The sequence below is a fragment of the Oncorhynchus keta genome, chromosome 13, assembly GCF_023373465.1.
Source record: "Oncorhynchus keta strain PuntledgeMale-10-30-2019 chromosome 13, Oket_V2, whole genome shotgun sequence".
In the NCBI taxonomy this organism is placed as follows: Eukaryota; Metazoa; Chordata; class Actinopteri; order Salmoniformes; family Salmonidae; genus Oncorhynchus; species Oncorhynchus keta.
In genome coordinates this window covers 8880491-8898537 of record NC_068433.1, presented here as the reverse complement: position 1 = coordinate 8898537, position 18047 = coordinate 8880491, and the positions used below count along the sequence as shown (strand labels likewise).

Genomic DNA, 18047 nt, shown 5'->3' with positions numbered 1-18047 from the left:
AACAGAGGAACCAAGTAGTCCTAGAAAACAAAACATGAAAACGATGAAGGCATGACACACTATATTTAGGCTAGATACATTAACAGCAAAAAAACACAGTAAACAAACAGTTAAGGGGATCCAAATAACCAAAACATAGTCCACATTCTACAGCCTACCACAGTGAGATGGATCCTACAGCCTACCACAGCGAGATGGATCCTACAGCCTACCACAGTGAGATGGATCCTACAGCCTACCACAGTGAGATGGATCCTACAGCCTACCACAGTGAGATGGATCCTACAGCCTACCACAGTGAGATGGATCCTACAGCCTACCACAGTGAGATGGATCCTACAGCCTACCACAGCGAGATGGATCCTACAGCCTACCACAGTGAGATGGATCCTACAGCCTACCACAGTGAGATGGATCCTACAGCCTACCACAGTGAGATGGATCCTACAGCCTACCACAGTGAGATGGATCCTACAGCCTACCACAGTGAGATGGATCCTACAGCCTACCACAGTGAGATGGATCCTACAGCCTACCACAGTGAGATGGATCCTACAGCCTACCACAGTGAGATGGATCCTACAGCCTACCACAGTGAGATGGATCCTACAGCCTACCACAGCGAGATGGATCCTACAGCCTACCACAGTGAGATGGATCCTACAGCCTACCACAGTGAGATGGATCCTACAGCCTACCACAGCGAGATGGATCCTACAGCCTACCACAGTGAGATGGATCCTACAGCCTACCACAGTGAGATGGATCCTACAGCCTACCACAGTGAGATGGATCCTACAGCCTACCACAGCGAGATGGATCCTACAGCCTACCACAGCGAGATGGATCCTACAGCCTACCACAGCGAGATGGATCCTACAGCCTACCACAGCGAGATGGATCCTACAGCCTACCACAGTGAGATGGATCCTACAGCCTACCACAGTGAGATGGATCCTACAGCCTACCACAGTGAGATGGATCCTACAGCCTACCACAGCGAGATGGATCCTACAGCCTACCACAGCGAGATGGATCCTACAGCCTACCACAGCGAGATGGATCCTACAGCCTACCACAGTGAGATGGATCCTACAGCCTACCACAGTGAGAAGGATCCTACAGCCTACCACAGTGAGATGGATCCTACAGCCTACCACAGCGAGATGGATCCTACAGCCTACCACAGCGAGATGGATCCTACAGCCTACCACAGCGAGATGGATCCTACAGCCTACCACAGTGAGATGGATCCTACAGCCTACCACAGTGAGATGGATCCTACAGCCTACCACAGTGAGATGGATCCTACAGCCTACCACAGTGAGATGGATCCTACAGCCTACCACAGCGAGATGGATCCTACAGCCTACCACAGTGAGATGGATCCTACAGCCTACCACAGCGAGATGGATCCTACAGCCTACCACAGTGAGATGGATCCTACAGCCTACCACAGTGAGATGGATTATACAGGCTACTACAGTGAGATGCAATCTACAGCCTACCACAGTGAGATGGATCCTACAGCCTACCACAGTGAGATGGATCCTACAGCCTACCACAGTGAGATGCATCCTACAGTCTACAGTCTACAGCCTACTACAGTGAGATGCATCCTACAGTCTACAGCCTACTACAGTGAGGTGCTTCCTACAGTCGACAGTCTACAGCCTACTACAGTGAGATGCATCCTACAGTCTACAGCCTACTACAGTGAGATGCATCCTACAGTCTACAGTCTACAGCCTACTACAGTGAGATGCATCCTACAGTCGACAGTCTACAGCCTACTACAGTGAGATGCATCCTACAGTCTACAGCCTACTACAGTGAGATGCATCCTACAGTCTACAGTCTACAGCCTACTACAGTGAGATGCATCCTACAGTCGACAGTTTACAGCCTACTACAGTGAGATGCATCCTACAGTCTACAGACTACTACAGTGAGATGCATCCTACAGTCTACAGTCTACAGCCTACTACAGTGAGATGCATCCTACAGTCGACAGTCTACAGCCTACTACAGTGAGATGCATCCTACAGTCTACAGTCTACAGCCTACTACAGTGAGATGCATCCTACAGTCTACAGTCTACAGCCTACTACAGTGAGATGCATCCTACAGTCTACAGCCTACTACAGTGAGATGCATCCTACAGTCTACAGCCTACTACAGTGAGGTTCATCCTACAGTCTACAGTCTACAGCCTACTACAGTGAGATGCATCCTACAGTCGACAGTCTACAGCCTACTACAGTGAGATGCATCCTATAGTCGACAGTCTACAGCCTACTACAGTGAGATGCATCCTACAGTCTACAGCCTACTACAGTGAGATGCATCCTACAGTCTACAGCCTACTACAGTGAGGTGCATCCTACAGTCGACAGTCTACAGCCTACTACAGTGAGATGCATCCTACAGTCTACAGCCTACTACAGTGAGATGCAACCTACAGTTTACAGTCTACAGCCTACTACAGTGAGATGCAACCTACAGTCTACAGTCTACAGCCTACTACAGTGAGATGCAACCTACAGTTTACAGTCTACAGCCTACTACAGTGAGATGCATCCTACAGTCTATAGTCTACAGCCTACTACAGTGAGATACAGCCTGCAGTCTAAATTCTACTATAGTGAGATACAGTCTACAGCCTACACCCTACAGCCCACTACAGTGAGATAAAGCCTACAGCCTACAGCCCACTACAGTGAGACACAGCCTACAGCCTACAGCCCACTACAGTGAAACAAAGCCTACAGCCTACAGCCCACTACGGTGAGATACAGCCTACATCCTTCTACAGTGAGATGCAGCCTACAGCCTACAGCCTACAGCCTAATATAGTGAGATGCAGCCTACAGCCTACAGCCTACTACAGTGAGATGCAGCCTACAGCCTACAGCCTACTATAGTGATATGCACCCTACTGCCTACTACAGTTATATGCAGCCTGCAGCCTACAGCCTACTACAGTGAGATACAGCCTACTACAGTGAGATGCAGCCTACAGCCTACTACAGTGAAATGCAGTCTACAGTCTACCACAGTGAGATGGATCCTACAGCCTACTACAGTGAAATACAGCCTACTTCAGTGAGATGCAGTATACAGTCTACTACTGTGAGATGCAGGATACAGTCTACTACAGTGAGATACAGTATACAGCCTACTACAGTGAGATACAGTATACAGTCTACTACAGTGAGATGCAGTATACAGTCTACTACAGTGAGATGCAGTATACAGTCTACTATAGTGAGATGCAGCCTACAGTCTACTACAGTGAGATACAGTATACAGTCTACTACAGTGAGATGCAGTATACAGTCTACTACAGTGAGATACAGTCTACTTCAGTGAGATGCAGTATACAGTCTACTACAGTGAGATGCAGCCTACAGTCTACTTCAGTGAGATACAGTATACAGTCTACTACAGTGAGATGCAGTATACAGTCTACTTCAGTGAGATGCAGTATACAGTCTACTTCAGTGAGATACAGTATACAGTCTACTACAGTGAGATACAGTCTACTTCAGTGAGATGCAGTATACAGTCTACTACAGTGAGATACAGTCTACTTCAGTGAGATGCAGTATACAGTCTACTTCAGTGAGATGCAGTATACAGTCTACTACAGTGAGATGCAGTATACAGTCTACTACAGTGAGATGCAGTATACAGTCTACTTCAGTGAGATGCAGTATACAGTCTACTTCAGTGAGATGCAGTATACAGTCTACTACAGTGAGATACAGTCTACTTCAGTGAGATGCAGTATACAGTCTACTACAGTGAGATGCAGTATACAGTCTACTTCAGTGAGATGCAGTATACAGTCTACTTCAGTGAGATGCAGCCTACAGTCTACTACAGTGAGATACAGTCTACTTCAGTGAGATGCAGTATACAGTCTACTACAGTGAGATGCAGTATACAGTCTACTTCAGTGAGATGCAGTATACAGTCTACTTCAGTGAGATACAGTATACAGTCTACTTCAGTGAGATGCAGTATACAGTCTACTACAGTGAGATGCAGTATACAGTCTACTTCAGTGAGATGCAGTATACAGTCTACTTCAGTGAGATGCAGTATACAGTCTACTACAGTGAGATGCAGTATACAGTCTACTTCAGTGAGATGCAGTATACAGTCTACTTCAGTGAGATGCAGTATACAGTCTACTACAGTGAGATGCAGTATACAGTCTACTTCAGTGAGATGCAGTATACAGTCTACTTCAGTGAGATGCAGTATACAGTCTACTTCAGTGAGATGCAGTATACAGTCTACTTCAGTGAGATGCAGTATACAGTCTACTTCAGTGAGATGCAGTATACAGTCTACTTCAGTGAGATACAGTATACAGTCTACTACAGTGAGATACAGTCTACTTCAGTGAGATGCAGTATACAGTCTACTACAGTGAGATGCAGTATACAGTCTACTTCAGTGAGATGCAGTATACAGTCTACTTCAGTGAGATGCAGTATACAGTCTACTACAGTGAGATGCAGTATACAGTATACAGTCTACTTCAGTGAGATGCAGTATACAGTCTACTACAGTGAGATACAGTCTACTTCAGTGAGGTACAGTATACAGTCTACTACAGTGAGATACAGTATACATTCTACTTCAGTGAGATACAGTATACAGTCTACTACAGTGAGATGCAGTATACAGTCTACTTCAGTGAGATGCAGTATACAGTCTACTTCAGTGAGATACAGTATACAGTCTACTACAGTGAGATACAGTCTACTTCAGTGAGATGCAGTATACAGTCTACTACAGTGAGATACAGTCTACTTCAGTGAGATGCAGTATACAGTCTACTTCAGTGAGATGCAGTATACAGTCTACTTCAGTGAGATGCAGTATACAGTCTACTTCAGTGAGATACAGTATACAGTCTACTACAGTGAGATGCAGTATACAGTATACAGTCTACTTCAGTGAGATGCAGTATACAGTCTACTACAGTGAGATACAGTCTACTTCAGTGAGGTACAGTATACAGTCTACTACAGTGAGATACAGTATACATTCTACTTCAGTGAGATGCAGTATACAGTCTACTACAGTGAGATACAGTCGACTTCAGTGAGGTACAGTATACAGTCTACTACAGTGAGATGCAGTATACAGTCTACTACAGTGAGATACAGTCTACTTCAGTGAGGTACAGTATACAGTCTACTACAGTGAGATGCAGTATACAGTCTACTACAGTGAGTTACAGCCTACTTCAGTGAGATGCAGTATACAGTCTACTACAGTGAGATACAGTCTACTTCATTGAGATGCAGTATACAGTCTACTTCAGTGAGATACAGCCTACAGTCTACTACAGTGAGATACAGTATACAGTCTACTACAGTGAGATGCAGTATACAGTCTACTACAGTGAGATACAGTCTACTTCAGTGAGATGCAGTATACAGTCTACTACAGTGAGATGCAGCCTACAGTCTACTTCAGTGAGATACAGTATACAGTCTACTACAGTGAGATGCAGTATACAGTCTACTTCAGTGAGATGCAGTATACAGTCTACTTCAGTGAGATACAGTATACAGTCTACTACAGTGAGATACAGTCTACTTCAGTGAGATGCAGTATACAGTCTACTACAGTGAGATACAGTCTACTTCAGTGAGATGCAGTATACAGTCTACTTCAGTGAGATGCAGTATACAGTCTACTACAGTGAGATGCAGTATACAGTCTACTACAGTGAGATGCAGTATACAGTCTACTTCAGTGAGATGCAGTATACAGTCTACTTCAGTGAGATGCAGTATACAGTCTACTACAGTGAGATACAGTCTACTTCAGTGAGATGCAGTATACAGTCTACTACAGTGAGATGCAGTATACAGTCTACTTCAGTGAGATGCAGTATACAGTCTACTTCAGTGAGATGCAGCCTACAGTCTACTACAGTGAGATACAGTCTACTTCAGTGAGATGCAGTATACAGTCTACTACAGTGAGATGCAGTATACAGTCTACTTCAGTGAGATGCAGTATACAGTCTACTTCAGTGAGATACAGTATACAGTCTACTTCAGTGAGATGCAGTATACAGTCTACTACAGTGAGATGCAGTATACAGTCTACTTCAGTGAGATGCAGTATACAGTCTACTTCAGTGAGATGCAGTATACAGTCTACTACAGTGAGATGCAGTATACAGTCTACTTCAGTGAGATGCAGTATACAGTCTACTTCAGTGAGATGCAGTATACAGTCTACTTCAGTGAGATGCAGTATACAGTCTACTTCAGTGAGATGCAGTATACAGTCTACTTCAGTGAGATGCAGTATACAGTCTACTTCAGTGAGATACAGTATACAGTCTACTACAGTGAGATACAGTCTACTTCAGTGAGATGCAGTATACAGTCTACTACAGTGAGATGCAGTATACAGTCTACTTCAGTGAGATGCAGTATACAGTCTACTTCAGTGAGATGCAGTATACAGTCTACTACAGTGAGATGCAGTATACAGTCTACTTCAGTGAGATGCAGTATACAGTCTACTTCAGTGAGATACAGTATACAGTCTACTTCAGTGAGATGCAGTATACAGTCTACTTCAGTGAGATGCAGTATACAGTCTACTTCAGTGAGATACAGTATACAGTCTACTACAGTGAGATGCAGTATACAGTATACAGTCTACTTCAGTGAGATGCAGTATACAGTCTACTACAGTGAGATACAGTCTACTTCAGTGAGGTACAGTATACAGTCTACTACAGTGAGATACAGTATACATTCTACTTCAGTGAGATGCAGTATAGAGTCTACTACAGTGAGATACAGTCGACTTCAGTGAGGTACAGTATACAGTCTACTACAGTGAGATGCAGTATACAGTCTACTACAGTGAGATGCAGTATACAGTCTACTTCAGTGAGATGCAGTATACAGTCTACTTCAGTGAGATGCAGTATACAGTCTACTTCAGTGAGATGCAGTATACAGTCTACTTCAGTGAGATACAGTATACAGTCTACTACAGTGAGATACAGTCTACTTCAGTGAGATGCAGTATACAGTCTACTACAGTGAGATGCAGTATACAGTCTACTTCAGTGAGATGCAGTATACAGTCTACTTCAGTGAGATGCAGTATACAGTCTACTACAGTGAGATGCAGTATACAGTCTACTTCTGTGAGATGCAGTATACAGTCTACTTCAGAGAGATACAGTATACAGTCTACTTCAGTGAGATGCAGTATACAGTCTACTTCAGTGAGATGCAGTATACAGTCTACTTCAGTGAGATACAGTATACAGTCTACTACAGTGAGATGCAGTATACAGTATACAGTCTACTTCAGTGAGATGCAGTATACAGTCTACTACAGTGAGATACAGTCTACTTCAGTGAGGTACAGTATACAGTCTACTACAGTGAGATACAGTATACATTCTACTTCAGTGAGATACAGTATACAGTCTACTACAGTGAGATGCAGTATACAGTCTACTTCAGTGAGATGCAGTATACAGTCTACTTCAGTGAGATACAGTATACAGTCTACTACAGTGAGATACAGTCTACTTCAGTGAGATGCAGTATACAGTCTACTACAGTGAGATACAGTCTACTTCAGTGAGATGCAGTATACAGTCTACTTCAGTGAGATGCAGTATACCGTCTACTACAGTGAGATGCAGTATACAGTCTACTACAGTGAGATGCAGTATACAGTCTACTTCAGTGAGATGCAGTATACAGTCTACTTCAGTGAGATGCAGTATACAGTCTACTACAGTGAGATACAGTCTACTTCAGTGAGATGCAGTATACAGTCTACTACAGTGAGATGCAGTATACAGTCTACTTCAGTGAGATGCAGTATACAGTCTACTTCAGTGAGATGCAGCCTACAGTCTACTACAGTGAGATACAGTCTACTTCAGTGAGATGCAGTATACAGTCTACTACAGTGAGATGCAGTATACAGTCTACTTCAGTGAGATGCAGTATACAGTCTACTTCAGTGAGATACAGTATACAGTCTACTTCAGTGAGATGCAGTATACAGTCTACTACAGTGAGATGCAGTATACAGTCTACTTCAGTGAGATGCAGTATACAGTCTACTTCAGTGAGATGCAGTATACAGTCTACTACAGTGAGATGCAGTATACAGTCTACTTCAGTGAGATGCAGTATACAGTCTACTTCAGTGAGATGCAGTATACAGTCTACTACAGTGAGATGCAGTATACAGTCTACTTCAGTGAGATGCAGTATACAGTCTACTTCAGTGAGATGCAGTATACAGTCTACTTCAGTGAGATGCAGTATACAGTCTACTTCAGTGAGATGCAGTATACAGTCTACTTCAGTGAGATGCAGTATACAGTCTACTTCAGTGAGATACAGTATACAGTCTACTACAGTGAGATACAGTCTACTTCAGTGAGATGCAGTATACAGTCTACTACAGTGAGATGCAGTATACAGTCTACTTCAGTGAGATGCAGTATACAGTCTACTTCAGTGAGATGCAGTATACAGTCTACTACAGTGAGATGCAGTATACAGTCTACTTCAGTGAGATGCAGTATACAGTCTACTTCAGTGAGATACAGTATACAGTCTACTTCAGTGAGATGCAGTATACAGTCTACTTCAGTGAGATGCAGTATACAGTCTACTTCAGTGAGATACAGTATACAGTCTACTACAGTGAGATGCAGTATACAGTATACAGTCTACTTCAGTGAGATGCAGTATACAGTCTACTACAGTGAGATACAGTCTACTTCAGTGAGGTACAGTATACAGTCTACTACAGTGAGATACAGTATACATTCTACTTCAGTGAGATGCAGTATACAGTCTACTACAGTGAGATACAGTCGACTTCAGTGAGGTAGAGTATACAGTCTACTACAGTGAGATGCAGTATACAGTCTACTACAGTGAGATACAGTCTACTTCAGTGAGGTACAGTATACAGTCTACTACAGTGAGATGCAGTATACAGTCTACTACAGTGAGTTACAGCCTACTTCAGTGAGATGCAGTATACAGTCTACTACAGTGAGATACAGTCTACTTCATTGAGATGCAGTATACAGTCTACTTCAGTGAGATACAGTATACAGTCTACTACAGTGAGATGCAGCCTACAGTCTACTACAGTGAGATACAGTATACAGTCTACTACAGTGAGATACAGTATACTGTCTACTACAGTGAGATACAGTATACATTCTACTTCAGTGAGATACAGTATACAGTCTGCTACAGTGAGATGCAGCCTACAGTCTACTACAGTGAGATACAGTATACAGTGTACTACAATAAAATGCAGTCTACAGTCTACCACAGTGAGATGGATCCTACAGCCTACTACAGTGAGATACAGCCTACTTCAGTGAGATGCAGTATACAGTCTACTACTGTGAGATGCAGGATACAGTCTACTACAGTGAGATACAGTATACAGTCTACTACAGTGAGATACAGTATACAGTCTACTAAAGTGAGATGCAGCCTACAGTCTACTACAGTGAGATGCAGTATACAGTCTACTTCAGTGAGATACAGTATACAGTCTACTTCAGTGAGATGCATCCGACAGTCTACTACAGTGAGATGCAGTATACAGTCTACTTCACTGAGATACAGTATACAGTCTACTTCAGTGAGATGCAGTATACAGTCTACTTCAGTGAGATACAGTATACAGTCTACTTCAGTGAGATACAGTATACATTCTACTTCAGTGAGATACAGTATACAGTCTACTACAGTGAGATACAGTCTACTTCAGTGAGATGCAGTATACCGTCTACTACAGTGAGATGCAGCCTACAGTCTACTACAGTGAGATACAGTATACAGTCTACTACAGTGAGATACAGTATACAGCCTACTTCAGTTAGATAAAGCCTACAGTCTACTACAGTGAGATACAGTATACAGTCTACTACAGTGAGATACAGTATACAGTATACAGTCTACTTCAGTGAGATGCAGTATACAGTCTACTTCAGTGAGATGCAGTATACAGTCTACTACAGTGAGATGCAGTATACAGTCTACTTCAGTGAGATGCAGTATACAGTCTACTTCAGTGAGATGCAGTATACAGTCTACTTCAGTGAGATGCAGTATACAGTCTACTTCAGTGAGATGCAGTATACAGTCTACTTCAGTGAGATGCAGTATACAGTCTACTTCAGTGAGATACAGTATACAGTCTACTACAGTGAGATACAGTCTACTTCAGTGAGATGCAGTATACAGTCTACTACAGTGAGATGCAGTATACAGTCTACTTCAGTGAGATGCAGTATACAGTCTACTTCAGTGAGATGCAGTATACAGTCTACTACAGTGAGATGCAGTATACAGTCTACTTCAGTGAGATGCAGTATACAGTCTACTTCAGTGAGATACAGTATACAGTCTACTTCAGTGAGATGCAGTATACAGTCTACTTCAGTGAGATGCAGTATACAGTCTACTTCAGTGAGATACAGTATACAGTCTACTACAGTGAGATGCAGTATACAGTATACAGTCTACTTCAGTGAGATGCAGTATACAGTCTACTACAGTGAGATACAGTCTACTTCAGTGAGGTACAGTATACAGTCTACTACAGTGAGATACAGTATACATTCTACTTCAGTGAGATGCAGTATACAGTCTACTACAGTGAGATACAGTCGACTTCAGTGAGGTACAGTATACAGTCTACTACAGTGAGATGCAGTATACAGTCTACTACAGTGAGATACAGTCTACTTCAGTGAGGTACAGTATACAGTCTACTACAGTGAGATGCAGTATACAGTCTACTACAGTGAGTTACAGCCTACTTCAGTGAGATGCAGTATACAGTCTACTACAGTGAGATACAGTCTACTTCATTGAGATGCAGTATACAGTCTACTTCAGTGAGATACAGTATACAGTCTACTACAGTGAGATGCAGCCTACAGTCTACTACAGTGAGATACAGTATACAGTCTACTACAGTGAGATACAGTATACTGTCTACTACAGTGAGATACAGTATACATTCTACTTCAGTGAGATACAGTATACAGTCTGCTACAGTGAGATGCAGCCTACAGTCTACTACAGTGAGATACAGTATACAGTGTACTACAATGAAATGCAGTCTACAGTCTACCACAGTGAGATGGATCCTACAGCCTACTACAGTGAGATACAGCCTACTTCAGTGAGATGCAGTATACAGTCTACTACTGTGAGATGCAGGATACAGTCTACTACAGTGAGATACAGTATACAGTCTACTACAGTGAGATGCAGTATACAGTCTACTAAAGTGAGATGCAGCCTACAGTCTACTACAGTGAGATGCAGTATACAGTCTACTTCAGTGAGATACAGTATACAGTCTACTTCAGTGAGATGCATCCGACAGTCTACTACAGTGAGATGCAGTATACAGTCTACTTCACTGAGATACAGTATACAGTCTACTTCAGTGAGATGCAGTATACAGTCTACTTCAGTGAGATACAGTATACAGTCTACTTCAGTGAGATACAGTATACATTCTACTTCAGTGAGATACAGTATACAGTCTACTACAGTGAGATACAGTCTACTTCAGTGAGATGCAGTATACCGTCTACTACAGTGAGATGCAGCCTACAGTCTACTACAGTGAGATACAGTATACAGTCTACTACAGTGAGATACAGTATACAGTCTACTTCAGTTAGATAAAGCCTACAGTCTACTACAGTGAGATACAGTATACAGTCTACTACAGTGAGATACAGTATACAGTCTACTTCAGTGAGATGCAGTATACAGTCTACTTCAGTGAGATGCAGTATACAGTCTACTACAGTGAGATGCAGTATACAGTCTACTTCAGTGAGATGCAGTATACAGTCTACTTCAGTGAGATGCAGTATACAGTCTACTTCAGTGAGATGCAGTATACAGTCTACTTCAGTGAGATGCAGTATACAGTCTACTTCAGTGAGATGCAGTATACAGTCTACTTCAGTGAGATACAGTATACAGTCTACTACAGTGAGATACAGTCTACTTCAGTGAGATGCAGTATACAGTCTACTACAGTGAGATGCAGTATACAGTCTACTTCAGTGAGATGCAGTATACAGTCTACTTCAGTGAGATGCAGTATACAGTCTACTACAGTGAGATGCAGTATACAGTCTACTTCAGTGAGATGCAGTATACAGTCTACTTCAGTGAGATACAGTATACAGTCTACTTCAGTGAGATGCAGTATACAGTCTACTTCAGTGAGATGCAGTATACAGTCTACTTCAGTGAGATACAGTATACAGTCTACTACAGTGAGATGCAGTATACAGTATACAGTCTACTTCAGTGAGATGCAGTATACAGTCTACTACAGTGAGATACAGTCTACTTCAGTGAGGTACAGTATACAGTCTACTACAGTGAGATACAGTATACATTCTACTTCAGTGAGATGCAGTATACAGTCTACTACAGTGAGATACAGTCGACTTCAGTGAGGTACAGTATACAGTCTACTACAGTGAGATGCAGTATACAGTCTACTACAGTGAGATACAGTCTACTTCAGTGAGGTACAGTATACAGTCTACTACAGTGAGATGCAGTATACAGTCTACTACAGTGAGTTACAGCCTACTTCAGTGAGATGCAGTATACAGTCTACTACAGTGAGATACAGTCTACTTCATTGAGATGCAGTATACAGTCTACTTCAGTGAGATACAGTATACAGTCTACTACAGTGAGATGCAGCCTACAGTCTACTACAGTGAGATACAGTATACAGTCTACTACAGTGAGATACAGTATACTGTCTACTACAGTGAGATACAGTATACATTCTACTTCAGTGAGATACAGTATACAGTCTGCTACAGTGAGATGCAGCCTACAGTCTACTACAGTGAGATACAGTATACAGTGTACTACAATGAAATGCAGTCTACAGTCTACCACAGTGAGATGGATCCTACAGCCTACTACAGTGAGATACAGCCTACTTCAGTGAGATGCAGTATACAGTCTACTACTGTGAGATGCAGGATACAGTCTACTACAGTGAGATACAGTATACAGTCTACTACAGTGAGATACAGTATACAGTCTACTAAAGTGAGATGCAGCCTACAGTCTACTACAGTGAGATGCAGTATACAGTCTACTTCAGTGAGATACAGTATACAGTCTACTTCAGTGAGATGCATCCGACAGTCTACTACAGTGAGATGCAGTATACAGTCTACTTCACTGAGATACAGTATACAGTCTACTACAGTGAGATGCAGTATACAGTCTACTTCAGTGAGATACAGTATACAGTCTACTTCAGTGAGATACAGTATACATTCTACTTCAGTGAGATACAGTATACAGTCTACTACAGTGAGATACAGTCTACTTCAGTGAGATGCAGTATACCGTCTACTACAGTGAGATGCAGCCTACAGTCTACTACAGTGAGATACAGTATACAGTCTACTACAGTGAGATACAGTATACAGTCTACTTCAGTTAGATAAAGCCTACAGTCTACTACAGTGAGATACAGTATACAGTCTACTACAGTGAGATACAGTATACAGTCTACTTCAGTGAGATACAGTCTACTTCAGTGAGATGCAGTATACAGTCTACTACAGTGAGATGCAGTATACAGTCTACTACAGTGAGATACAGTCTACTACAGTGAGATGCAGCCTTAAACTGGACTGGGCAACCTTGCTGGAAGCTCCGGACTGGAGGCCGTCGCTGGAGGCTCCGGACTGGAGGCCGTCGCTGGAGGCTCCGGACTGGAGGCTGTTGATGGAGGCTTTGTGCCATGACTCCTCACTGCAGGCCTCGTGCCATGGATCACTACTGGAGGCTTCTTGCATCATCACTGGAGGCTTCGTGCCATGGATCATCACTGGAGGCTTCGTGCCATGGATCATCACTGGAGGCTTTGTGCCATGGATCATCACTGGAGGCTTCTTGCCATGGATTATCACTGGAGACTTCTTGCCATGGATCATCACTGGAGGCTTCTTGCCATGGATCATCACTGGGTGTTTTCCTGCCATGGATCATCACTGCAGGCTTCGTGCCATGGATCATCACTGGAGGCTTCATGCCATGGATCATCACTGGAGGTTTCGTGCCATCGATCATCACTGTGGGCTTCGTGCCATGGATCATCACAGGAGGCTTCTTGCCATGGATCATCACTGGAGGCATGGTGCCATGGATCATCACTGGAGGCTTCGTGCCAAGGATTATCACTGGAGGCTTCATGCCATGGATCATCACTGGAGACTTCTTGCCATGGATCATCACTGGAGGCTTCGTGCCATGGATCATCACTGGAGACTTCTTGCCATGGATCATCACAGGAGGCTTCTTGCCATGGATCATCACAGGAGGCTTCTTGCCATGGATCATCACTGGAGGCATGGTGCCATGGATCATCACTGGAGGCTTTGTGCCAAGGATTATCACTGGAGGCTTCATGCCATGGATTATCACTGGAGGCTTCATGCCATGGATCATCACTGGAGGTTTCATGCCATGGATCATCACTGGAGACTTCATGCCATGGATTATCACTGGAGGCTTCATGCCATGGATCATCACTGGAGGTTTCATGCCATGGATCATCACTGGAGACTTCATGCCATGGATCATCACTGGAGACTTCATGCCATGGATTATCACTGGAGGCTTCATGCCATGGATCATCACTGGAGGCTTCATGCCATGGATTATCACTGGAGGCTTCATGCCATGGATCATCACTGGAGGTTTCATGCCATGGATCATAACTGGAGGCTTCGTGCCATGGATCATCACAGGAGGCTTCTTGCCATGGATCATCACTGGAGACTTCGTGCCATGGATCATCACTGGAGACTTCTTGCCATGGATAATCACTGGGGGCTTCTTGCCATGGATCATCACTGGGGGCTTCTTGCCATGGATCATCACTGGAGACTTCGTGCCATGGATCATCACTGGAGGCTTCTTGCCATGGATCATCACTGGAGGCTTCTTGCCATGGATCATCACTGGAGACTTCTTGCCATGGATCATCACTGGAGACTTCTTGCCATGGACATAGACCCCGCTCCACCTCTGGCTCAACCCACATTGGTGGCGCCTCTGGTATGGGGACCCTCTCCGCCGACCCCGGACTGGGAACCCTCTCTGCGCGCCCCGGACTGGGACCCTTGCTGTGGGTCCCAGACTTGGCACCCTCGCTGCGGGCCCCGGACTGGGCAACCTTGCTGGAAGCTCCGGACTGGAGGCTGTCGCTGGAGGCTTCGTGCCATGACTCCTCACTGCAGGCCTCGTGCCATGGATCACTACTGGAGGCTTCTTGCCATAGATCATCACTGGAGGCTTCGTGCCATGGATCATCACTGGAGGCTTCGTGCCATGGATCATCACTTGAGGCTTCATGCCATGGATCATCACTGGAGGTTTCGTGCCATGGATAATCACTGGGGGCTTCTTGGCATGGATCATCACTGGAGGCTTCGTGCCATGGATCATCACTGGAGGCTTCATGCCATGGATCATCACTGGAGGTTTCATGCCATGGATCATCACTGGAGACTTCATGCCATGGATCATCACTGGAGACTTCATGCCATGGATTATCACTGGAGGCTTCATGCCATGGATCATCACTGGAGGCTTCATGCCATGGATTATCACTGGAGGCTTCATGCCATGGATCATCACTGGAGGTTTCATGCCATGGATCATCACTGGAGGCATGGTGCCATGGATCATCACTGGAGGCTTCGTGCCAAGGATTATCACTCGAGGCTTCATGCCATGGATCATCACTGGAGGTTTCGTGCCATGGATAATCACTGGGGGCTTCTTGGCATGGATCATCACTGGAGGCTTCGTGCCATGGATCATCACTGGAGGTTCCGTGCCATGGATCATCACTGGAGGCTTCTTGCCATGGAACATCACTGAAGGCATGGTGCCATGGATCGTCACTGGAGGCTTCGTGCCATGGATCATCACTGGAGGCTTCGTGCCATGGATCATCACTGGAGGCTTCGTGCCATGGATCATCACTGGAGGCTTCTTGCCATGGATCATCACTGTAGGCTTCATGCCATGGATCATCACTGAAGGCATGGTGCCATGGATCGTCACTGGAGGCTTCGTGCCATGGATCATCACTGGAGGCATGGTGCCATGGATCATCACTGTAGGCTTCATGCCATGGATCATCACTGTAGGCTTCATGCCATGGATCATCACTGGAGGCATGGTGCCATGGATCATCACTGGAGGCTTCTTGCCATGGATCATCACTGGAGGCTTCGTGCCATGGATCATCACTGGAGGCTTCGTGCCATGGATCATCACTGAAGGCATGGTGCCATGGATCATCACTGGAGGCATGGTGCCATGGATCATCACTGGAGGCTTCTTGCCATGGATCATCACTGGAGGCTTCATGCCATGGATCATCACTGAAGGCATGGTGCCATGGATCATCACTGGAGGCATGGTGCCATGGATCATCACTGGAGGCTTCGTGCCATGGATCATCACTGTAGGCTTCTTGCCATGGATCATCACTGGAGGCATGGTGCCATGGATCATCACTGTAGGCTTCTTGCCATGGATCATCACTGGAGGCTTCGTGCCATGGATCATCACTGGAGGCTTCGTGCCATGGATCATCACTGAAGGCATGGTGCCATGGATCATCACTGGAGGCTTCTTGCCATGGATCATCACTGGAGGCTTCATGCCATGGATCATCACTGGAGGCATGGTGCCATGGATCATCACTGGAGGCTTCTTGCCATGGATCATCACTGGAGGCATGGTGCCATGGATCATCACAGGAGGCTTCTTGCCATGGATCATCACTGGAGGCTTCTTGCCATGGATCATCACTGAAGGCTTCATGCCATGGATCATCACTGGAGGCATGGTGCCATGGATCATCACTGGAGGCTTCTTGCCATGGATCATCACTGGAGGCTTCATGCCATGGATCATCACTGGAGGCATGGTGCCATGGATCATCACTGGAGGCTTCTTGCCATGGATCATCACTGGAGGCTTCATGCCATGGATCATCACTGGAGGCATGGTGCCATGGATCATCACTGGAGGCTTCTTGCCATGGATCATCACTGGAGGCTTCATGCCATGGATCATCACTGGAGGCTTCGTGCCATGGATCATCACTGGAGGCTTCGTGCCATGGATCATCACTGGAGGTTTCGTGCCATGGATCATCACTGGCGGCTTTTTCCTGGGCGCAGGCACAGTACTGACCAGGTTGGAGAGCCACACAGGAGGCCTGGTGCGTGGGGCGGGCATTGGATACACTGGGCCGTGAAGGCGCACTGGCGGTCTCGAGCGCAGAGCTGGCACAATCCGTTCTGGCTGGATACCCACTTCCACCCGGCAAATGCGGGACGCTGGCACAGAGCACACCGGCCTGTGAATGCTCACTCGAGACACTGTGCGCATCACCCCATAACACGGTGCCTGACCAGTCACATGCTCCCCGCGGTAAGCACGAGTCAGTCCATGTTTCAGTGCCGTAGAGAGATATCAAGTGGGGTCCATTTGACCTCATTGGATCCAGAGCATGCAATTTCAGTCTTCAAAAAACTGAAGCGCGACACTAAACTCAGCTCTACCAAATCTGTTTTGCTTAGATTCAGCAGTGGTTTCATCTTTTTCACATCTAGAAAGTCATGGCTCCTAAGGTCAAGGGCACACAGGGCCTCCACCAGTTGGTTGTTGCCTTCGCTGAATCGTTCTGACATTTAACCAATGACAGCATCCAATGTGTTGAAGAACACTCTTTTTACACTGAGTCTCTTCTCCTCTGTTCTGCTGGCCTACTGCACTGTCCACCACGTATTGCTGGAGATTTGTACTTACCCTAACGTCATCGTTTGCTTGGAAGTGGTGGTGTATCATTGACATTGGCACTGTGCTGCGCCCAAATGGCTTCGA

At 44.9% G+C, this 18047-nt stretch overlaps 1 protein-coding gene across 1 annotated transcript; it reads left to right on the top strand.

Moving 5' to 3' along the window:
• Positions 1-167: 167 nt before the first annotated feature.
• Positions 168-17418, top strand: LOC127906917 (uncharacterized). The gene is made up of 2 exons (XM_052460734.1): positions 168-1566; positions 17342-17418. Exons 1-2 carry the CDS (start codon positions 168-170, stop codon positions 17416-17418), a joined length of 1476 nt encoding a protein of 491 aa, XP_052316694.1.
• Positions 17419-18047: the final 629 nt, after the last annotated feature.